The sequence below is a fragment of the Pseudophryne corroboree genome, chromosome 4 (genome assembly GCF_028390025.1).
Source record: "Pseudophryne corroboree isolate aPseCor3 chromosome 4, aPseCor3.hap2, whole genome shotgun sequence".
Taxonomy (NCBI): domain Eukaryota; kingdom Metazoa; phylum Chordata; class Amphibia; order Anura; family Myobatrachidae; genus Pseudophryne; species Pseudophryne corroboree.
The window spans coordinates 69,369,216-69,393,224 of NC_086447.1; the positions used below are offsets into that span (position 1 = coordinate 69,369,216).

The 24,009-nt window shown below is 46.0% G+C and overlaps 1 protein-coding gene across 1 annotated transcript in view; it reads right to left on the bottom strand.

Moving 5' to 3' along the window:
• Positions 1-24,009, bottom strand: part of LOC134911112 (cysteine-rich venom protein TEL1-like) — a 75,582-nt gene that overhangs the window by 48,344 nt on the left and 3,229 nt on the right. The window contains exons 2-4 of the mRNA XM_063919483.1: positions 21,383-21,447; positions 15,177-15,218; positions 6,043-6,159 (exon numbers count right to left, since the gene is read on the bottom strand). Of these exons, the coding sequence (XP_063775553.1) occupies positions 6,043-6,159; positions 15,177-15,218; positions 21,383-21,445 (222 nt within the window). The 5' untranslated portion in view covers positions 21,446-21,447. The remainder of the gene's footprint in view (positions 1-6,042; positions 6,160-15,176; positions 15,219-21,382; positions 21,448-24,009) is intronic.

A 24,009-nucleotide genomic window follows, 5' to 3' on the forward strand; every position in this document is an offset into this window, starting at 1 on the left:
CAATAGCCAGTAGCAATAGGACCTCGGCCGTGAGCCATTTAAGGTCCACCGACTCAAGAGGTTCAAATGGTGACTCTTGCAGGGCATACAGGACAACATACATATCCCATGGAGCCACAGGAGGGACATAGGGAGGCTGAATCCTTAATACACCCTGAGTGAATGTATGAACGTCAGGGATAGACGCAAACTTTCTCTGAAACCATACCGACAAGGCAGATATGTGAACTTTGAGGGAGGCCAGACAAAGGCCTAAGTCCAGGCCTTGGTACAGAAAAGCCAGAATTCTGGAAGTTCCGAATCTGTATGCATCATAATTCTTATCAGCACACCAGGTGAAGTAAGAATTTCAGACCCTGAAATAAATCCGGGCAGATGCCGGCTTACGGAATTTCAACATAGTTTGTATAACCACCTCAGAGAATCCTTTGGCCCTCAGGAGAGAGGCTTCAAGAGACACGCCGTCAAAGCCAGTCTGGCCAGGTCTGGATAGAGACAAGGGCCCTGTATGAGGAGGTCTAGGAATTGAGAAAGTAGAAGAACACGCTCTGTTGATAGACCCTGCAGGTCTGAGAACCAATGCCGTCTGGGCCACGCAGGAGTGACTAGAAGTAGTATTCCTCCTTCTTGCTTGAACTTCCACAGGACCCTGGGCAGGAGTGACACTGGAGGTAACAACGTAAGGCAGCCGAAAGTTCCATTGAATGGCTAGTGCATCCATTAATGCTACTTGAGGATCCCTGGTCCTTGAAACAAAGACCGGAACTTTGTGAGTTTGTCGAAACGCCATCAGGTCTACATCTGGTAGGCCCCACATGTCCACTAGGAGTTGAAAGACTTCTGTATGAAGACTCCACTCTCCGGCGTGTAGATGGCGTTCCGCCCAACGAAGGATTTTTGACACTTCCAACATTGCCATGCAGCTTCGAATGCGCCTTGATGGTTTATGTATGCCACCGTGGTGGCGCTGTCTAACCGTACTTGAACAAGCCTGTTCTGTATCAGAGGCAGGGCGAGAGTTAATGCATTGAACACCGCCCGCAGCTGTAGAATGTTTATCGGGAGGTGTGACTCCTCCTTGGTCCAACAACCCTGGAAAGAGTGTTGCTCCAATCTTTCCAGGGTCGTTGGACCAAGGAGGAGTCACACATCCCGATAAACATTCTACAGCTGCGGGCGGTGTTCAATGCATTAACTCTCGCCCTGCCTCTGGTACATCATCCACGCAAACTGGCATCCATTATCAGCAGGACCCAGTCGGGGATCCAGAAGGGACTGCCCCTGCTCAATTGCTGGTCCTGTAGCCACCAGGTCAGTGACAGATGAACCTCCAGTGTCAAAGTAATCACGTGAGATCTGATCCGATGAGGTAGGCCATCCCACTTGGAAAGGATTAACCTCTGCAGGGAGCGGGAATTAAATTGAGCGTACTCTACCATGTCGATTGCCGACACCGTTAGGCCAAGTACTTGCATCGCCGAGTGTATTGACACTCTGGGGTGACAAAGGAAGCACCTTATTCTGCCCTGTCCGGAGACAGGAACAGACATTGACTGTGTGTGTCCAGGAGTGCCCCCAGGTGCACCATGCTCTGAGCTGGGACCAGTGAGGATTTCTTCCAATTGATGAGCCGCACGTGGGCTTTTAGTAAGCTTACCTTCAGTTGTAGGTGACTGATGAGGACATCGTGGGAGTTTGCCAGGATCAGCAAGTCATCCAGATAAGGCAGGATCCTGACTCCCTGGCGACGGAGATGTGCCATCATTACGGCCATGACCTCGGTGAAGAACTGAGGAGCCACAGCCAGTCCAAATGGCAGAGCCTGGAACTGATAGTGTAGGTTGCCAACAGCAACCATATAGTCCCCAGGTTCCATCGCCAGTACAATTGAGCACGGCATTTCCATATGGAACTTGGACACTCTCACAAACCTGTTTAGTGATTTGAGGTTGAGAATAGGCTGGAAAGACCTATTAGGTTTCGGAACTAGAAACAGGGTCGAGTAGTAACCACTGCCTCTCTGGGGCACTACGACTCCTGTATCCAGGCGAGAACTCACAATCTTCTGCAGCGTTTGCGCCTTTAACGGATTTTCAAAGGGATGGGCATGGTGCAAAACTGGCGAGGAGGACGTCTCTTGAAAGAGACTCGTACCCGTGAGAGACAACTCCTCGCACCCATGCATCTGCAGTGGTCTTTAACCAGATCTGGGTGAACTGCAGAAGTCGTTCTCCCACCCTGGGGTCCCCCAGGGGTAGGCCCGCACCGTCATGCAGCAGGCTTGTCTTGATTAGAAGCAGGCTGATGGTCCGCCCAGGACTGCTTTGCCTTGGGCTTCATGGTTTTGGGAGCACGAGATTGTCTCGGGTATGCCTGAACTTTTGCTTTCCCTTGAGGCCGAAAGAAACAAAGAGTGGTACCTCTTACCTTCTGTGCAGAAGGATTAGTATTTGGGAGAAAGGCAGTCTTAGCGGCCACCAGTTCAGACACAATTTTAGGAAAGTCTTCCCCAAACAAACCGACCCCTTCAAAAGGGAGAACCTCCTAGGTCTTTTTGGAGTCTAGGTCCACCTTCCATGACCTCAACCACAGAATACGGCGAACCAAGACAGACATATTCAATGCCTTGGCCGCCAACACAGCCGCCTCAGAGGACACCTCCTGAATGTAGTAGGTGGTGGTGGTGGTAATGTGAGACAGGTAATGTCTGGCATTGTGAGATACATCCTCAGGCGACTCATCCTCTAACGCCTGAACCCATGCTTCAATACCTTTAGCAGCCTAAGAGGCTGCAATAGTGGGTCTATGTACAGCACCTACAAGGCAGTAAACAGATTTCAGGCATGAAGTGACAGTGCTGACAGGCAGAGTAGATGACACCACTAGGCGGGTGACATGAGAGTCCACCGGCGGTTAATTTTCTCACAAGCTACATAACACTGCAGGGAGAGGATAGCGAGCTAAGGCCCGTTTAGACAGGGGGAATTTCTTCCCTGGATTAGACCAGGGTTCCTTCCTGATGTCCAGCAGATGGTCAGAATGGGGTATAGGTTTTTAACCACCTTCTGCTGTTTAAACATATCAGCTTTTTTAACTACAGTAGTGGGGGCCTCATCATCAGTGACATGTAGGATCTGCTTAATAGCTCTCACTAGAGCAGGGACATCAATTTGCACTGGAGAATCCTCATCAGAAACACCTGATTCAGTGTCTGATAGGACAGTACCCTCCTCTTCAGATGAAACATCTAAGAGATTTGTGGATTGTGAGGAGAAAGCAGCCCGCTTAGATGACCCAGAGACATGTGAGTGACCTGGAATAGATTTTTGTCTGACCAAGGAATGGTTTAACTGCTGCAACTGGTTAGGCAAGTTTTCCGCCAAAGGCCGATTGACCATAGGAACTATTTGTGTCTGTAATGGCACCAGTGGTCCCATAGGGGGCTATAGGCGTTCCACCAGAGTACCCAGTAGGTTTGAGAACGCGCCCCAGGGTGGCTCCTGATTGGTTACAGGAGCTGTGGACTGACTGGGAGATGTATGACACATAGTACACAGACCATCATACACAGCTTCCCCCTCTGGTAAATCCTTGGTGCATATTCTGCATGATGCAGGAGCGTCCACAGACTTACTGCCCTTCTTGTTAGACATTGTACGCAAAAGCAACAATAAAGCTGTTTGGTACATTAAATCCAGACATATATAAGAATAATACCTGCGAATAAATCCGGTATTATGTGACTGAGTACACAGTAGAATACACGTAATGGGTAAATACTGCAACGCATTATTTATACGACCCAGACGCACCTGGGCCCTCATTCCGAGTTGATCGCTCGCTAGCTGCTTTTAGCAGTAGTGCAAACACTAAGCCGCCGCCCTCTGGGAGTGTATCTTAGCTTAGCAGAAGTGCGAACGAAAGGTTAGCAGAATAGTGCTGAAATTTTTTCAAGCAGTTTCAGAGTAGCTGCAGACCTACTCCTTCCTTGCGATCACTTCAGACTGTTGGGTTCCTGGTTTGACGTCACAAACACGCCATGCGTTAGGCCAGCCACTCCCCCGTTTCCACAGGCACGCCTGCGTTTTTACCAGACACGACTGCGTTTTTAGCAAACTCCCGGAAAATGTCCAGTTACCACCCAGAAACACCCACTTCCTGTCAATCATTCAACGATCAACAATGCGACTGAAAAGCGTCGCTAGACCTTGTGTGAAATTGCATAGTTTTTTGTGAAAATACGTTGTGCGTGCGCACTGCGGCCCGTATGCATGCGCAAAAATGCCGATTTTTAGCCTGAACGCTGCGCTGCGAACAACGGCAGCTAGCGACCAACTCGGAATGACCCCCCTAGTCCCTTAGGGTACAGAATATAGTGATAGATATATCTGGGAAACACTGAAAGTGAAATCCACACAGCAGATACGGGCACACACAGTCACATTGGCAATGCAGATATTTATTATTATGACAATAAAACTGCAGTGAAATAATATATGTACATATATATATATATATATATATATATAAAAAACACAGCGCAGTCCTAGACTGGAGGTATATATCAGAATACTCGTACAACATATTCTGTAATTGGTACACTTTTTCTTAACTAACGCTGTCTGTATAAAGACATGTAGAATACTCAAGTGTTTGTAAAGTCACAGTGCTGTATAAAGGCGCTTTACAAGGGAGACCTTGCCCTGTAGTCCCAGAGACCAGCCGCAACTATACATATAAGATGGTGCCCAGCGTCTCAGTCAGGGAGTGAGGGAGAGTGTGAGGCAGCTCCAGGGCAGGAAAAACCTGCCGCAGAGGTCGCCCTGGGCTGGGGAGGGGCTACAGGTCAAGTGCCGACTCCCCTATGCTGGTCTCCCACCCCAGATACTAGTGAGCCTTATTAAATGGGGCGTTAGTACACCCGACCTGTGCTCTATTGCCCTGTTGGTCTAATGGGGTCCCTGCTTGGTGACAGTGTCCACGCCAGCGTCGCGACCCATCTTCCTAGGTCGCGGACGGAACGCAATTTAATGGCAGGTCCTGCCTGGGGGATCCTCTTACCCCCTCCCCGTAGCAGCCACGTGAACCAGGAGAGCGACTGCGACTTTGTGCCTAAAGCCGGAGCGTCTCCGCCGCAAGTACCCGGGAACAGGCTGCGGGAGTATGCAACCTCGTTTGGGAGGTGATGGAGCTGCAGCGCTGAAGTGTCACCATGACATACAGCGCTGACAGACCAATTTTGAAGAAATTTTCTGTCAGAAAAAGCTTTTTCAGAGCTGCCCAGTGCAGCCCTCCTGTTATTGTGACCTGCTGCTGCAGCACCAACTGAAAAACTGAGCTCACAGTGCCTGGAGGTGGGGTTATAGAGGAGGCCCCAGTGCATCCTGGGAGAGTCTAAAGCTTTAGCCTGTTGGTGCCTCTGGATCAAGATCCACTCTACACCCCGATGTTTCCCTGTGGAAACCAATGTACCCTGCTACAGAAAATAAGAACGGCAATTTGTTTATGACTGCAATCCTGTTTGTGGCTGGTTTCTTCTAAAGTCACCTTTTCACAAGAGATAAAGCATCCTTTGAGGAGGTATAAACATAAATGCGTATTAATGATCGCATGCTCACTCTGCATTCCCTAACCAACTCTGAATGTGCTTACTGGTTCAGCATCTACAGCGAGTAGACAATTTAAATAATGCTTAAGGCAGATTAGCAGGAATTACTAAACAGGGCTAATGGGGAACACAGCCTCATTCAGAGATGTTCACAGTTCATCTGAAGCCATTTTCTGTACTGCTTGCCCTGCATGCCCATTCCCCCGGCACCAAATGGCCGCAGAGAGACAATGATGCTGGGGCTTAGGGAGTACTGCGACCGTCGTATCCAGCGCAAGGGCAGGTCTACGCAAGAGATGTACTATACACTGAGCTACTGCCTGGAAAACCATGATCCATCACGTACGCAGCCATGTTGTTTCAATGTAAAGTGCCAGTAAGGAAAAAAATTTAAGCAACTTTTTTTTATCATTAATTTTTGAGGTAATCTTTACCATTTTCAACATGTTGCTGGGACGAGGAAACACTTGGGACCTTAGTTCATTGTGCCTGTCCACAATCAGTTGTTGTATCTCGGCTTTGTCACAGGAATGCTTTGCAAATATGTCATCCTGCAAAACAAAGAGAAATTAATATTAATATCGTCAAACAGTTCAGTGATACATTATCCGCCAATGTCCATTTCCAAATTGATATAAATGTAATGGCACAATGCATAGGTTTTGCTGAAAGGCGTATGAGCGTCCAGTATGCGCAGACTGTGACTGTCGCCTTTCCTCCGCCTTGATCACCGTCTCTCCCTCCCGCATCCTACGCTGACCCCTTCATTTGAAACTTGCTCCCCTACCCTATAAGACTCTCCGCCATCCTTCAAGGCTTCAAAGCGACGTGGAATTGTACCTGCGTATGACATACTACCAGCTCTCCTCATAATCTTATCTCAAGCCCTCAGCCCTTCCTCCTACCAGTTTACCCCCACTTACCTAGACTGTAAGCTGTTTATGGGCAGGGCCCTCCGCCTATTTGGAACTCACCCTGCACTATCCTTGTATACTTTTGACCCCCCTCCCCGCTTTGTTTAGTGTGTTGCTTTTGTACATTTTAATGTTTCATTATAATGGCTTTTGCATGAATAGACTAAGTTAATATAACATGCAAAATGTTCAGTGCGTATACCACGTATTTACCGCTATTTCTGTATTTATTTTTGCATCTTGTTACATTTTATATGTATTTAAATGAAAAGAAAATTAGTTTATCCAAAAACTCTTTCCACTGATAGACACAAAATACTCTATGGGGCAGATTCAATGAGCTGCGGGACTTACAACATGGCTGTATGGATGTATCCTCCTTTATTTTACACCCGATGCGTACGTACGTAAGTAAGTGCATAGGCATCGCGTGTAAGATTATCTGTGCCGAGCTGCATATAGTCACACCCGCGGTTATACAATTCTGTGCGCATGGGTTGCGGTTGCGAGCGTACGTACGCACCCGTTCACTCTTGCCGCGACTGCATTACCACGATGCACACACATTGCAAGTAAGACCAACGTGGACACAACTGCAGCTCCCAGGTTTAATTCCATGAGCTATTTAGTGACTTGCCGAATGCCATGTGCGGTATACTCGCTGCTAATGTGCGTTAACTTATAGCACCTAGATTTATAGATTCAGAGCCCAGAGTTATGGAATTACCCACGCGGTAAGCCCCAGGGAGTGCACTTAATACGGATTTTTCTCCACAGCGCCCCCAGAGGTTGCAAGGAGAAATACACTTGAAGTGCACCCTCTGCACTTGTGTGGATCATTAGATCGACAGTGTCTAGGTCGACAATGTTTAGGTCGACAGGGTTGGAAGGTTGACAGGGTTTCTAGGTCGACATGTGCTAGGTCGACAGGTCAAAAGATCGACATGAGTTTTTTTGGGGGGTTTTGTGTAGTTTTCTGCGTACAGTGACCGGGATGCCAAATTAGTACACCAGGGCCAATATTTACTAAAAAATCGAGTTTGTCCGATTTGTGTTTTTTTTTTTTCCAAAGTCCAATCCGGGAATTCACTAAGCACAGATCTCGGCAGTGTCTGGTCTATTCGTAATGGATTTAACGGCAAAGTTCTGAAATATGAATGAATAGACCATCGGTCAAACGCGGCTGTTATTTCATACAACACGGGTATTCACTATTCATTCGTATTTGGGTGTTAGTCTCTGAGGGCTCAAGTGCGGGTCTATTTTTTTGCGAATCGTTAAAAAAAGCAGCAAAAAAATAGACCTGCTTTTTCCAGTCGAGTTTGGATAACCATGCACGGATCAGTGAGATCTGTGCATGGTTATCTATGGGAAAGGGTCTGTTTAGTGTAAAAACAGAAAAAAAAATTGCGTGGGGTCCCCCCTCCTAAGCATAACCAGCCTCGGGCTCTTTGAGCCGGTCCTGGTTGAAAAAATATGGAGAAAAAATGACAGGGGTTCCCCCATATTTAATCAACCAGCACCGGGCTCTGCACCTGGTCCTGGTTCCAAAAATACGGGGGACAAAAAGCGTAGGGGTCCCCTGTATTTTTAAAACCAGCACCGGGCTCCACTAGCCAGGTACATAATGCCACAGCCGGGGGACACTTTTATAGTGGTCCCTGCGGCCCTGGCATTACATACCCAACTAGTCACCCCTGGTCGGGGTACCCTGGTGGAGTGGGAACCCCTTAAATAAAGGGGTCCCCCCCTCCAGCCACCCAAGGGCCAGGGGTGAAGCCCGAGGCTGTCCCCCCATCCAAGGGCGGCGGATGGGGGGCTGATAGCCAAGTGTAAAAAATGTGAATATTGTTTTTAGTAGCAGTACTACAAGTCCCAGCAAGCCTCCCCCGCAAGCTAGTACTTCGAGAACCACAAGTACCAGCATGCGGTGGAAAACCTGGGCCGCTGGTACCTGTAGTACTACTACTAAAAAAATACCCCCAAAAAAACAGGACACACACACCGTGAAAGTATAAGTTTATTACATACATGCACACCTCCAAACATACATACTTACCTATGTTCACACGAGGGTCGGTCCTCTTCTCCATGTAGAATCCTCGGGGTACCTGTGAAAAAAATTATACTCACATAATCCAGTGTAGCTTCTGTCCTTTGTATAATCCACGTACTTGGCAAAACAAAAAAACGAAAACCCGACCACGCACTGAAAGGGGTCCCATGTTTACACATGGGACTCCTGTCCCCGTCTGCCAGGACCCCCCCCTCACTCCTGTCAAAGAGGGTCCCTTCAGCCAATCAGGGAGCGCCACATCATGGCACTCTCCTGATTGTCTGTGTGTTCCTGTAGTGTCTGTGAGGCAGCACACGGCAGAGATACAATGTAGCGCCTATGCGCTCCATTGTATCCAGTGGTGGGAACTTTGCGGTCAGCGGTTGACTGAAAGTAACCTCACCGCTGACCGCAAAGTTCCCACCATTGGATACAATGGAGCGCATAGGCGCTACATTGTATCTCTGCCGTGTGCTGCCTCACAGACACTACAGGAACACACAGCCAATCAGGAGAGTGCCACGACGTGGCGCTCCCTGATTGGCTGAAGGGACCCTCTTTGACAGGAGTGAGGGGGGGTAATGGCAGACGGGGAAAGGAGTCCCATGTGTAAACATGGGACCCCTTTCAGTGCGTGGTCGGGTTTTCGTTTTTTTGTTTTGCCAAGTACGTGGATCATACAAAGGACAGAAGCTACACTGGATTATGTGAATATAATTTTTTTCACAGGTACCCCGAGGATTCTACATGGAGAAGAGGACCGAGCCTCGTGTGAACATAGGTAAGTATGTATGTTTGGAGGTGTGCATGTATGTAATAAACGTATACTTTCACGGTGTGTGTGTCCTGTTTTTTTTTAGTAGTAGTACTACAGGTACCAGCGGCCCAGGTTTTCCACCGCATGCTGGTACTTGTGGTTCTCCAAGTACCAGCTTGCGGGGAGGCTTGCTGGGACTTGTAGTAGTACTGCTACTTAAAACAATATTCACATTTTTTACACTTGGCTATCAGCCCCTCATCCGCCGCCCTTGGATGGGGGGGACAGCCTCGGGCTTCACCCCTGGCCCTTGGGTGGCTGGGGGGGGGGGACCCCTTGATTTAAGGGGTTCCCACTCCTCCAGGGTACCCCGGACAGGGGTGACTAGTTGGGTATGTAATGCCAGGGCCGCAGGGACCACTATAAAAGTGTCCCCCGGCTGTGGCATTATGTACCTGGCTAGTGGAGCCTGGTGCTGGTTTTAAAAATACGGGGGACCCCTACGCTTTTTGTCCCCCGTATTTTTGGAACCAGGACCAGGCGCAGAGGTGCTGGTTGATGAAATATGGGGGAACCCCTGTCATTTTTTCCCCCATATTTTGTCAACCAGGAATGGCTCAAAGAGCCCGAGGCTGGTTATGCTTAGGAGGGGGGACCCCACGCATTTTTTTTCAGAATTTTAAAGACTTTAAACAACTTTTTAAGGTACACAATGAAGCCCTGCATGGATCTCACAGATCCGGCCGGGATTCCTTGTGTTTTGTCAGGCAGTGTTTTACTCATCACTCCCGTAAAACACTGCCTGACATTACGAATCACATCGACATCGGAAAAAACGAATGTGCAAAACTCGGCAGCTTAGTAACTGACCGTATCAGGATTCAAAAAGTTGCAGTAAAATGCACCCGATACCATTCGAGTTCAAACACCCTTATAAAACGGCTAAAACACGAATATTAGTAAATATACCCCCATGTCCCCTCGCATGGCTCGTTCCAATCATAGTCCACGTGGATCATTAAGTATGAAAAAGTTTAAAAAAATAAAAAAAATGTGAAAAACTCATGTCGACCTTTTGACCTGTCGACCTAGCACTTGTCGAACTAGAAACCCTGTCGACCTTCCAACCCTGTCGACCTAGTGACTGTCTACCTATAGTAATCAACCTAAACATTGTCGACCTAGACAGTGTCGATCTTCCGACCGGATCCCCCCCTGCACAGCTGAATGTACTGTGATGTAAAACAGTGTTTTGTCTTAATCAGCTACATATAAAGGGAAAAAAGACAATTATATTTATCTCCATTATTTTAATACTTGCTTTAGCAACAGTCTGTAATCTATAAATCTCTGCCAGCTTTGTAAATATGGACACATCAATATTATTATTATTATTATTATTATTATTATTATTATTATTTGGCACTCCAATGGAGCTTTTGTTGTGTGTTTTTGCCCATTGTTCTGTTGAAACTTAAATCTTCTTGCAAGTCTTAGATCTTGTGCAGACTGCAGCAGGTATCTCCTAGAGATGAGCGGGTTCGGTTTCTCTGAAACCGAACCCGCACGAACTTCATGTTTTTTTCACGGGTCCGAGCAGACTCGGATCCTCCCGCCTTGCTCGGTTAACCCGAGCGCGCCCGAACGTCATCATGACGCTGTCGGATTCTCGCGAGACTCGGATTCTATATAAGGAGCCGCGCGTCGCCGCCATTTTCACACGTGCATTGAGATTGATAGGGAGAGGACGTGGCTGGCGTCCTCTCCATTAGAAATTAGATTAGAAGAGAGAGAGAGATTGTGCAGAGTCAGACAGAGTTTACCACAGTGACCAGTGCAGTTGTTGTTAGTTAACTTTTATTTATTTTAATATATCCGTTCTCTGCTATATCCGTTCTCTGCCTGAAAAAAAACGATACACAGCAGCAGCCAGTCACACAGTGTGACTCAGTCTGTGTGCACTCAGCTCAGCCCAGTGTGCTGCACATCAATGTATAAAAGGCAAAGCTTATAATAATTGTGGGGGAGACTGGGGAGCACTGCAGGTTGTTATAGCAGGAGCCCCCAGGAGTACATAATATTATATTAATTTAAAATTAAACAGTGCACACTTTTGCTGCAGGAGTGCCACTGCCAGTGTGACTAGTGGTGACCAGTGCCTGACCACCAGTATAGTAGTATATTGTTGTATGTATTGTATACTATCTCTTTATCAACCAGTCTATATTAGCAGCAGACACAGTACAGTGCGGTAGTTCACGGCTGTGGCTACCTCTGTGTCGGCAGTCGGAACTCGGCAGGCAGTCCGTCCATCCATAATTGTATTACAATATATACCACCTAACCGTGGTATTTTTTTTTCTTTCTTTATACCGTCGTCATAGTGTCATACTAGTTGTTACGAGTATACTACTATCTCTTTATCAACCAGTGTACAGTGCGGTAGTTCACGGCTGTGGCTACCTCTGTGTCGGCAGTCGGCAGGCAGTCCGTCCATCCATAATTGTATTATTATTATAATATATACCACCTAACCGTGGTTTTTTTTTCATTCTTTATACCGTCATAGTGTCATACTAGTTGTTACGAGTATACTACTATCTCTTTATCAACCAGTGTACAGTGCGGTAGTTCACGGCTGTGGCTACCTCTGTGTCGGCAGTCGGCAGGCAGTCCGTCCATCCATAATTGTATTATTATTATAATATATACCACCTAACCGTGGTTTTTTTTTCATTCTTTATACCGTCATAGTGTCATACTAGTTGTTACGAGTATACTACTATCTCTTTATCAACCAGTGTACAGTGCGGTAGTTCACGGCTGTGGCTACCTCTGTGTCGGCAGTCGGCAGGCAGTCCGTCCATCCATAATTGTATTATTATTATAATATATACCACCTAACCGTGGTTTTTTTTTCATTCTTTATACCGTCGTCATAGTGTCATACTAGTTGTTACGAGTATACTACTATCTCTTTATCAACCAGTGTACAGTGCGGTAGTTCACGGCTGTGGCTACCTCTGTGTCGGCAGTCGGCAGGCAGTCCGTCCATCCATAATTGTATTATTATTATAATATATACCACCTAACCGTGGTTTTTTTTTCATTCTTTATACCGTCGTCATAGTGTCATACTAGTTGTTACGAGTATACTACTATCTCTTTATCAACCAGTGTACAGTGCGGTAGTTCACGGCTGTGGCTACCTCTGTGTCGGCAGTCGGCAGGCAGTCCGTCCATCCATAATTGTATTATTATTATAATATATACCACCTAACCGTGGTTTTTTTTTCATTCTTTATACCGTCGTCATAGTGTCATACTAGTTGTTACGAGTATACTACTATCTCTTTATCAACCAGTGTACAGTGCGGTAGTTCACGGCTGTGGCTACCTCTGTGTCGGCAGTCGGCAGGCAGTCCGTCCATCCATAATTGTATTATTATTATAATATATACCACCTAACCGTGGTTTTTTTTTCATTCTTTATACCGTCGTCATAGTGTCATACTAGTTGTTACGAGTATACTACTATCTCTTTATCAACCAGTGTACAGTGCGGTAGTTCACGGCTGTGGCTACCTCTGTGTCGGCAGTCGGCAGGCAGTCCGTCCATCCATAATTGTATTATTATTATAATATATACCACCTAACCGTGGTTTTTTTTTCATTCTTTATACCGTCGTCATAGTGTCATACTAGTTGTTACGAGTATACTACTATCTCTTTATCAACCAGTGTACAGTGCGGTAGTTCACGGCTGTGGCTACCTCTGTGTCGGCAGTCGGCAGGCAGTCCGTCCATCCATAATTGTATTATTATTATAATATATACCACCTAACCGTGGTTTTTTTTTCATTCTTTATACCGTCGTCATAGTGTCATACTAGTTGTTACGAGTATACTACTATCTCTTTATCAACCAGTGTACAGTGCGGTAGTTCACGGCTGTGGCTACCTCTGTGTCGGCAGTCGGCAGGCAGTCCGTCCATCCATAATTGTATTATTATTATAATATATACCACCTAACCGTGGTTTTTTTTTCATTCTTTATACCGTCGTCATAGTGTCATACTAGTTGTTACGAGTATACTACTATCTCTTTATCAACCAGTGTACAGTGCGGTAGTTCACGGCTGTGGCTACCTCTGTGTCGGCAGTCGGCAGGCAGTCGCTAATCTTACTCACACAGCTACCTCATTGCGCCTCTTTTTTTCTTTGCGTCATGTGCTGTTTGGGGAGGGTTTTTTGGAAGGGACATCCTGCGTGACACTGCAGTGCCACTCCTAGATGGGCCCGGTGTTTGTGTCGGCCACTAGGGTCGCTTATCTTACTCACACAGCGACCTCGGTGCAAATTTTAGGACTAAAAATAATATTGTGAGGTGTGATGTGTTCAGAATAGGCTGAAAATGAGTGTAAATTATGTTTTTTGAGGTTAATAATACTTTGGGATCAAAATTACCCCCAAATTCTATGATTTAAGCTGTTTTTTAGGGTTTTTTGAAAAAAACACCCGAATCCAAAACACACCCGAATCCGACAAAAATAATTCGGTGAGGTTTTGCCAAAACGCGTTCGAACCCAAAACACGGCCGCGGAACCGAACCCAAAACCAAAACACAAAACCCGAAAAATTTCAGGCGCTCATCTCAAGTATCTCCAAGGTTTGCCTATGTCCATCAATTGCTCCCTCTTTGAAGCAGTGAAGCCTCCACGTAGCATGTAGCATTGCACTCCCTTGATAATGCTTCAAAGTAGACATGATGCCTGATTCTGAGTCTATCGCAATGCTGATATAATGGCCGATGTTTTTCAAGTTGCTAAAAGAGCATGCGTATGCATAGAGTGGCAATAGCGACTGAGACGCATGGTCTCAGAAATGTATTGGAAATATACTGGGCATATATTGCACTGTGGCTGGAGACCCGGGCCACATGGCCAAAATGGCGCCGCAGCCTGAGGGTTAACCCTTTCTTTGCCATGGCTAGCATCTTTGGCACATCTCTGACCAGACTCCTCCTTCACGCCCATGAAGGCCGCCAGCGGGCCATGTACCAAAGATTTGGCTCCTGGTCCTTCAGTCTCTTGGGGTTAAAGATAGGTACCCGGGTGGGCTCTGGCTCCAGCCTAGACAGTTCATCCATATTGCAGTGAGCCTTTCTTTGTTGGTAAACATTATGCAAATAGTAAGCCTGAAGTCCAAGGCTCCACCATAACAGTTTCCCCCCATAGTATGTTGCAGCCACTCAAAAGGAGAGTGGTCATATACCACTGTGGAGGGCCAGTTGCAGAAACCTGGTTGAGGTTGCCAAACACTCCATTTCAATTGTAACATATCCCACCCCCCGACAATAGCAGTTTCCTGCTCAATCAGGCTACAGGGTGCTCCTGTCTATGTGGCCCCTCCTGGCTCAGTGCTTTTTCCAGACCCATGCATCAGTTTGTAGCACAATGTCCCACTCATGAATTTGCACCATCAGCACTGGAGCTGGTAGCAGAGCACCCTTCAATGACTGGAATGAGAACTCACAAGTGGATGTCCACTAACTTGGGATGATCATTCCTAGTCAAATCTCTAAGGGATGTCATTACAGAACTAAAGTCAGGGACAACTTCATTGTGGGCTTCTACAGTTTCTAAGGTCTTTACCTGTCTCAGAGTTCTGGACTGGATGCAGTTTCTGGTTGCCTCTACCCTTGCTGGCAATACCCTGCCTTCTCCCACTCTATGCCCCAGGCACTGCACCTCTGTCGTTTCTACCCTGCATCCATCTGCCCTAACTGTAAGATGTGCCCTCCAATTCTCCTCTAAACAACTAATGACCCATGCAACCTACCTTGTTGAGACCTGCATCTTCTGGTGCCGTCAACTCTTCTTCCTGCAATAGCAAAAAATGCCAGAATTGGGTGCCAGTCTGAAACTAAAACGGTGCTGTTGTCTAAAAAGGAGGTATGTTCAGTATTCCACAGATATGTAGAGAAGGGGACAATATAGACTGTACAACTGTTTGAACATCAGATATGGTCTCAAATAGTCTCGTAAAATTAAATACATTTATTATACTACAAAAACACTTCAGAAAATGATTAGGCCCACATACAGAAAATGTAGGAACATTTGAACATGCCGTTGGTCACCATAACATCTAGCTCTCATGGTTCACCTCCTTCTTGGTCTCTACATCTGCCTTCTCTATGTAATCATGTAATTTGTGCTCATTGCCATTTTTCAGGGGGTGTAACAGCCGGAGGTGTATCAGCTGGAGGTGATCTGCAGGAGGTGAGTGTGGTCAGCAGCAGGGCCGGCAACAGGGTTGGTCAAAGGGGACACCTGTACCGGGCCTCAAGGAACAGAGGGGCCCCAAGAATACGCCCAGCAGGGATGCAAGCCGTTTTGTCCAAATAGGGCAGCGAGCTGTAGGAAATGTGGACACAGCCTCAAAGTGACAGGATCCTCTCACACATAGGGGGTAATTCTGAGTTGATCGCTGCAGGAACTTTGTTAGCAGTTGGACAAAACCATGGCCCTCATTCCGAGTTGTTCGCTCGTTGCAGAGTTTCGCTGTATTGCGATTAGTCGCTTACTTCGCATGCGCAAGATTCGCAGAGCGCATGCGCTTAGTTATATTACTCAAAAGTTAGGTATTTTACTCACGGCATAACGAGGATTTTTCATCGTTCTGGTGATCGGAGTGTGATTGACAGGAGGTGGGTGTTTCTGGCCGGAAACTGGCCGTTTTATGGGAGTGTGCGAAAAAACACTGGCGTTTCTGGAAAAAACGCAGGAGTGTCTGAAGAAACGGGGGAGTGTCTGGGCTAACACTGGGTGTGTTTGTGACGTCAAACCAGGAACGAAACTGACTGAACTGATCGCAGTGGCAGAGTAAGTGTGGAGCTACTCAGAAACTGCTAAGAATTTTCTATTCGCAAATCTGCTAATCTTTCGTTCGCAAGTCTGCTATGCTAAGATACACTCCCAGAGGGCGGCGGCCTAGCGTGTGCAATGCTGCTAAAAGCAGCTAGCGAGCGAACAACTCGGAATGAGGGCCATGGGCACTGCAGGGGAGGCAGATATAACATGTGCAGAGAGAGATAGATTTGGGTGTGGCGAGTTAAATCTGCAATCTAAATTGCAGTGTAAAAATAAAGCAGCCAGTATTTACCCTGCACAGAAACAAAATAACCCACACAAATCTAACTCTCTCTGCAAATGTTATATCTGCCCCCCTGCAGTGAACATGGTTTTGCCCAACTGCTAAAAAATTTCCTGCTGCGATCAACTTGGAAGTGTTCATCCTCTCTTCCAGGTCCAGCTCTGCTGCAGGCAGTTACGGGACATGGCGGTAGCTCCGCTGGCCAGGATTTCTGTGCCCTGCGCCTGCCTCTTCTGGTGGGGTGTGAGGGCCACATGGTATCTGGCCCCAAAACTTCTGTTGCCGGCCCTGGTCAGCACTGCCAAAGGGAGTCTTGATGTCAAGGAGGATGAGAATAGAGTACTGACTTCTGGATGTAACAGTGAGAAGATCGCTGGTGACCATGTTTAAAATAATGTAGGGTGCTTTTAGCCTGATGCAATATAAACATCCAAGTTGAGGAGTACTGTAAATCGGGCAAATTAACATTGCATGTTAGGTTGGATTGTACAGTACCCAGGGTGAGTGGATGCTTTGAATGCAAAGGGGAGAGAGTTCCTGTTACAAGCTAAACACATCAATTATGGCCACACGGCGTATACTCACACACATGTAAATATTGCATATAGTACTCTGGACCTCTTTCACGGCTTTAATTTTCCATTTGGCTTCTTTGGCACTGTACTCACCTGGTTCTCCTGCCTCACCAACTGCTCATTCTCTGTTTATGCCTCGCCCCCTTCTGTCCTTCCCATTGGCATCCCGCAGGTTTCTCCCTCTACACCTCTTCCCTGAGAGGACTCATCACTCACCTCCAATACCACCTCTATGCCAACAACTCGCAACTGTACCTCCCTTCTCCTAACCTCTCCCCTTCCATCCTCTCTCAGGTTTCCAGCTGCCTTTCCACCATCTCCTCCTAGATAATAATAATAATAATAATAATAATTTTATTTATATAGCGCTCTTTCTCCAACAGTGCTCTCTGAAGGTCAATGTGGGCAAAACCAAACTAATCATTTTTCCTGAATTCAGGCTCTCCATTCACCCAAATATTTATATCACTGTTGACAGCACCATCATTGCTCCTTTCCCCCAACTCCAGTGCTTAGGTGTCACCCTTGACTCCCTATACTCTACGCCCCATTCAATCTCTGGCCCATTCCTGTCGGTTCCAGCTTTGCAACATTGTTCATATCAGGCCATCCTCTCACAGAACGCCACTAAACTTATTATCTACTTACTAGTCTACGACTGAAACCTTCTCCTCACTTATCTCCCATGTTCTCACACCCTTCCAGTCTGTTCTTAACACTGTAGCGCCAGACTCATCTTTCTCTCCCACTGCTCCACATCCGCCGCTACCTTCTGCCATAATCTTTACTAGCTCCCCTTCCCCTACAGAATCCTCTTTAAACTCCTCACCCTGACATACAAGGCCCTCTCGAACTCCACTACTTGTTACATCTCCAGTCTCATCCCAATATGCTCCTTCTGGCCTTCTCTGGTCAGTCAATGACCGTCGCCTCTCCTCTTTCCTGGTTACTGTATCTCATGCATGAATCGAAGATTTCTCCAGTGTACTTCCCCGCTCCATCAGACTCTCCCTGACCTTGCATAGTCTCGGACACTTAAAACCCTTCTGTTCATCACAGCGTACCGTCCAGCTCATAACCAATTCACCTAGTGGCTCACCTCATCCTCCTGACCTAGCGATCTCAATCTCACTACCTTCCCTCTTCCCTAGCCATTGCTATCTCCTGCAGTCAGGTCCCCATTGACTTGCTCACGCCTTAAGCCTTCTGTCTGTCTACCCTCCCCTTAGACTGTAAGCTCCTAGGCCACCCACACACTGTCCGTCTTCTGGAGTTCCACCCACTTGTAGCCACTCATCCCCTCAGAGCCGGCCTTAGGCATAGGCAAACTAGGCAATTGCCTAGGGCATCTGGTATGCCTAGGGGCACAAGCAGCTTCTGCTGATTAAAATGATATGCGGCATGCCTATATTCTGTGTGCAGCATTTCATATGCAGATACAGCCACAGTCACACACAGTATTTAGGCATGCCGCCTATCATTTTAATCAGCAGAAGCTGCTTGTGCATCCTAGCCACATAGCAATGCAAATAAGATGCATTTTTATAAAAAATAGGCACCCAACATTAGCAGAGCTGCCAGTTGACTCACGCCAGGAGCTATATGTGTCCTTATTTGTATAAGGGCATTAATAATGTGTAACATATGTGTAAGGGGCACTATGTGTGTCATTATGTGTATAAGGGCACTAATAATGTGCAGCATATGTGTAAGGGACATTGTGTGTGTCGTTAATGTCCTTATACACATAATAATGTGCGGCATATGTGTAAGGGAAATTATGTGTATAAGGACATTAATAAGGGTTGGCATAATGTGTAAGGTGCACTATGTTTATAAGGACATTAATAATGTGTGTCATATGTGTAAGGGGCATTACTGTGTGGTATTATGTGTATAAATGCATTACCAATGTGTGGCATTATGTGTCTAAGGTGCTCTACTGTGTGGCGTAACATATAGAAAGGGCACTACTGTGTGGTGTAATCTGAATAAAGAGCAATATGGTATGGTGTAATGTGAATAAGGAGCAATATGGTGTGGTGTAATGAGAATAAAGAGCAATATGGTGTGGTATAATGTAAATAAGGAGCAATTCAGTATGATGTTATGTGAATGAGGGGCACTACTGTGAGAAGTAACGTATATAAGGTAAATTGGTACTACTATGTGATGTAATGTGAATAAGGGACACTATCATATGATAAATTGTGAATAAAGTTGCACTACTGTGTGGCATAATTTGAATTGGGGGTACTATTGTGTGGCCATGCCCCTTGCCAGCAAAAACACATACCTTTTTGGGATGTGCGCCAAATGTGCACACTGTTCTTATTTAAATTACAGGGGGTAGGAAAACAAAAAAAAGGACTGCTATGGTGCTAGGGGGCACCAGCCAAAATCTTGCCTAGGGCATCATATTGGTTAGGGCCGGCTCTGCATCCCCTCCTCCAGCTCTTAAATTACTAGTGTTGCCATCATTATTGATGTCATGTCCCTACCTTAGCCACTGACCTGCTTATCAGCGGTATTGTGTACTAAGATGTGTGGTGCTAGTTGCTTATTATGTCTGGTTTATGTTTTGGCTACTGTAGTGTTCTCTTTTACCCTGTTCTGTCTGGTTTTCTAAAAAGTTACATTCCCAGGTATGTAGGGACTGTACTTCTAAAGGGTCCACAAACATTTGCTCATTATCGACATTATTTTAATACAGTTTGTATGAGTGCGCAAGATAGAAGAGCCACACCCACTTATAAACGAGGTCTACAATATTCCACGGTATACTAAATTCTCTTGAATGTATCCGCACAGGTTAATGTATCCTGTGTATGAGGTGCAGGATCCAGGCCAATAGACAGTATGAAAATCATGCAGACACAGACGGACTGGGGATGCAGGACAGGCCTAGCATAGCTCTGTGCGCATGGTCCTACGGTGCGTTCATCCACAGAAAAGGGGAGTGACTGTGCGTCATAGGCGTCATGGGGCAAGGACTGGCAGCATATCCCTGTCTCGCTGCAGCCTTCGGTGGCGGAGCTGCTTAGCTTGCAGAACATATGAAGTAACTGATGAGACTACTGTATAGTTACCATTGCCGGATCTGTTCAACTCCTGCCGTCAATGCATTTATGACCATAGATTTGGGCATCTTGACTTGAAATTCTTTTTTTTATCTATAAAACATTTGCGCCTAATGTAGGCATGTGATGCCACAGAAACATCAATTATACTGTGTTTTTGCACTTTCATAAATGACCGTTCCTGGCTCTTGGCTTATCGACACATATACAGTATGCTGTAACATGTCAGTGACGTTCCACCCATTTAATCTGTTTGGCCAGAACCACTTGGCACAGTTGACTAAAGTAGCAACAGTGTCTTCCTGACGTTTTGAAGTGCCCATCATTTAAAAGGCAAAAACGACCTGGTTTTACCCCAAGAACTGTTAATGTTTTTTGTTTTTTTTTCTGTGCTTTATTAACTTAATGCATTTTAGTAGATCATGACCTAATGACCTAGACAGTACAGATGGTGTAATGGTTAGCATTACTGCCTCACAGCACTGAGGTCAGGGGTAAGATTCCCACCATGGCTCTAACTGTGTGGAGTTTGTATATTCTCCCCATACTTGTGTGGATTTCCTCCGGGTACTCCAGCTTCCTCCCACAGTCCAAAAATATACTGATAGGTTAATTGGATCCCAACAAAGTGTGAATGTGTGCATGTACATGTGGTAGGGAATATAGATTGTATGCTCCACTGGGGCAGGGACTGATGTGAATGGCAAAAATTCTCTATACAGCGCTGCAGAATATGTGTGCGCTATATAAATAACTGGTAATAATGTTTCAAGCAATGCTGCAAAGATAATTGTGCTTTCTAATATCTCTGCATACGGGATTCGGTTACGTGTCCGGCTTGTGTGATCCGGCGGTCAGCATACCGACCCCGAAGACTGGCAATACCGGCTAACAGGGGCTATTCCCACTCATGGGTGTCCACGATACCCGTAGAGTGGGAACAGAACCGCGGGAAGCGCAGTGAGCCACCAAGCCCGCTGCATGGTGAGCGCAACGAGCCCGCAACGGGCTTTGTTGCGCTCGCCCCTCCCTGCCGGCATTCTGCTGCCGGGATCATGGCGTCGTTATGCTGTCCGTCGTGATCCCGTGCGCTGTATTTTATTTCAGGCTTGCTGTTACCAGGTCCTAGTGGCAGAGCTTTAGCTTTGCTCTGAGTATCCGTGCGCTGCATTAAATCCCAGCTGCAAAACGTCCCGTAGACATTTGCGAGAAATGATTCTGCGTGTAAGATTACCTGACTAATAGCTTGATGAAACAATATCGTCAGGAAAAGTACCGGAAAAGCCCCCAAATTCATTTCTAGGAGAGAAGATAGAACCAGAAAAATGTGTGAGAAACAAATAGATATTCCTATAAACAGAAAGCATTATCGCCCTATTATAATCAAATATATGGGACTTTGGCGATTTCAAATTCATCGTATGAAACTGTTATTGGTCTTTATGTGAGCATTAGCGGTGTGCGGCAATTCTAATCATACATATGGTTTTAAAGCAACTTTTTTTTATAGAAAAAAAAATCTGAGCCCATTATAATGATCAGACAATCACCACAAATACTGTAAATATTTAACTTATTATGAAGCTTACTGCAAGGCAAGGCGAGCCGTGTGACATTTTGGCTGGATTAGATATGCCATACAGACGTAATCCGCTGGTGTTTTATGATGATTAACTAAGAAGATCCTTGCAGAGTTATTTATCAGGCTGAAGGGTTGGCTGCCAAGTACAATACAGGGCGTACTCTGATCGGCTAATGATGGCAATGACATTTAAGGGCAAAATAATTATGCCATGTTCAGAATTGTGGCTGCATTGTGATATGGCCGACCTGCGCTGGTCTGGTCTCTGTCCACACAGCTGTCATTTACCAACTGCACAACTAAAAATATTGCAGCACAACTTCAGAGTGAGAGAGAGTGTGTGGGGAGACAGGTGAGAAGGGAGAGACTGAGGGGTAAATGTATGATACCATCTCATATCTTCCCTATTCATCTCTTTACCGAGGTCACTAGGCATGCGCGACAACTCGCAAATCTTCCAAGATCTCACATATCCCTGCTGTGGAGATAGGGCATCGACACCTGCAGCTGCCGAAGTGGTTAGCTGCAGTTGTCGGAACGACCAGTGCCATTGACTGTTCATACATTGCCCCGCACATAGGATGCTATCTTTTAGATAGCAGCACTGATATAGACAGGGGCACACTTCTCCTTCATACATGGGGGTAAAGTGGTATCAGCGCACATCACATACTCTGATACCGTTTCTCCCCCATAATGACAGTTCTTACATCTACCCCTGAATGTATAAGGAGGAAGAGAGAGAATGAAAGTGAATTATTAACAAGTAGATAGAGACAGAGTGAGAGGGACAGAAAAAGGGGAGAGAGAGAAAGCGTAGGGGGGAGAGAGAGAAAAAGTAGGGGGGAGAGAGAAAGAGTAAGGTGGGGAAGGAGGGAAAAAAAGTATGGGGAGAGAGAGATAGAGTAAGGGAGAGAGAGAGAGAGAGAGAGAGAGAGAGAGAGAGAGAGAGAGAGAGAGAGAGAGAGAAAGAGTAAGGAGAGAGAAAGAAAAAGTAAGGAAAGAGTAGGGGGAGAGAGAGAAAGAGTAAGGTGGGGAAGGAGGGAGTAAAAGTATGGGGGGAGAGTGATAAAGTAAGGAGAGAGAGAGAAAGAGTAGGGGCAGAGAGAAAAAGAGTAGGGGAGGGAAAAGAGGGAGAAAAAGTAGGGGGAAAGAGTGATAGAGTATGGTGGGGAGAGTGAGAGAGTAAGGGGAGAGAGAGAAGGAGTAAGGGGGAGATAGAGGAAGAGTAGGGGGAGAGAGAGAGAGAGTAAGTTGGAGAGAGAGAATAGGAGAGAGAGAAAGAGTAGGAGGGAGAGAGAGAAAGAGTAAGTTGGAGAGAGAGAGTAGGGGGAGAGGAGAGTAGGGGGAGAGAGAAATAATAGGGGGGAGAGAGAGAAAGAGTAAGTTGGAGAGAGAGAGAGAGAGAGAGAGAGAGAGAGAGTAGGGGGGAGAGAAAGTAGGGGGAGAGAGAGAGTAAGTTGGAGAGAGAGAGTAAGTTGGAGAGAGAAAGACTAGGGGGGAAGACACAGAAAGAATGAATAACGGTGACAGTATGAATAAGGGAAAAGAGTGAGAAAGAATTAATAAGGGGACAGATAGAGAGTGAATGAGTAAATGGGATGGTGAGAAAATAAAGACAATAGAGGGAGACAGTGAGACAGACAGACAGACAGAATGAATAATGTTGACAGAAGATAAGGGTTGATTTTGCCCAATTTTAATTTATTTCAAATCAATGAAATTGATTAAAATAGATCTCATTTGGTGTTGGATTTCAGGGCCTGACACATATTTGCTAACGTGTTTTTTTTTATAATTACTTTTAAATATTAATATATGTGTGGTTTGACCCTGGAAGTACAACATCGATTTTGATTGATTTTAAATCGATCAAAATCAACCTTTAATAAATTCTCCCCTCCCAGAGAGAAAGGTTGGAGATACGGAGATTGAGTGGTGATAGTGAATTAATTAGGAGCGGGGAGAGAGAGAGAGAGAGAGTGAGAAAGAGAGAGACAGAGAGAGAGTAGGGGAGACATGTAGGGAGATAGACTGAATAAGGAGGAGACAGAGTGAATAAGATAAGGGGTAGAAAAGAAAAAGAGCGAGAGTAGAGGGAGAGAGAGAATGAATAAATGGAGATAAGACAATAAACACTTTCAAAAACACAAAAGTACTATACAGTATGTAACAAAGACTTCCCAATGAAACTGAACTCTCTTAATTAATTTAAGACATACTGTAAGGCAAGATGTAATAGCGTCTGATATTCCCGGAGTTGTGGGATGTCTGCTGAT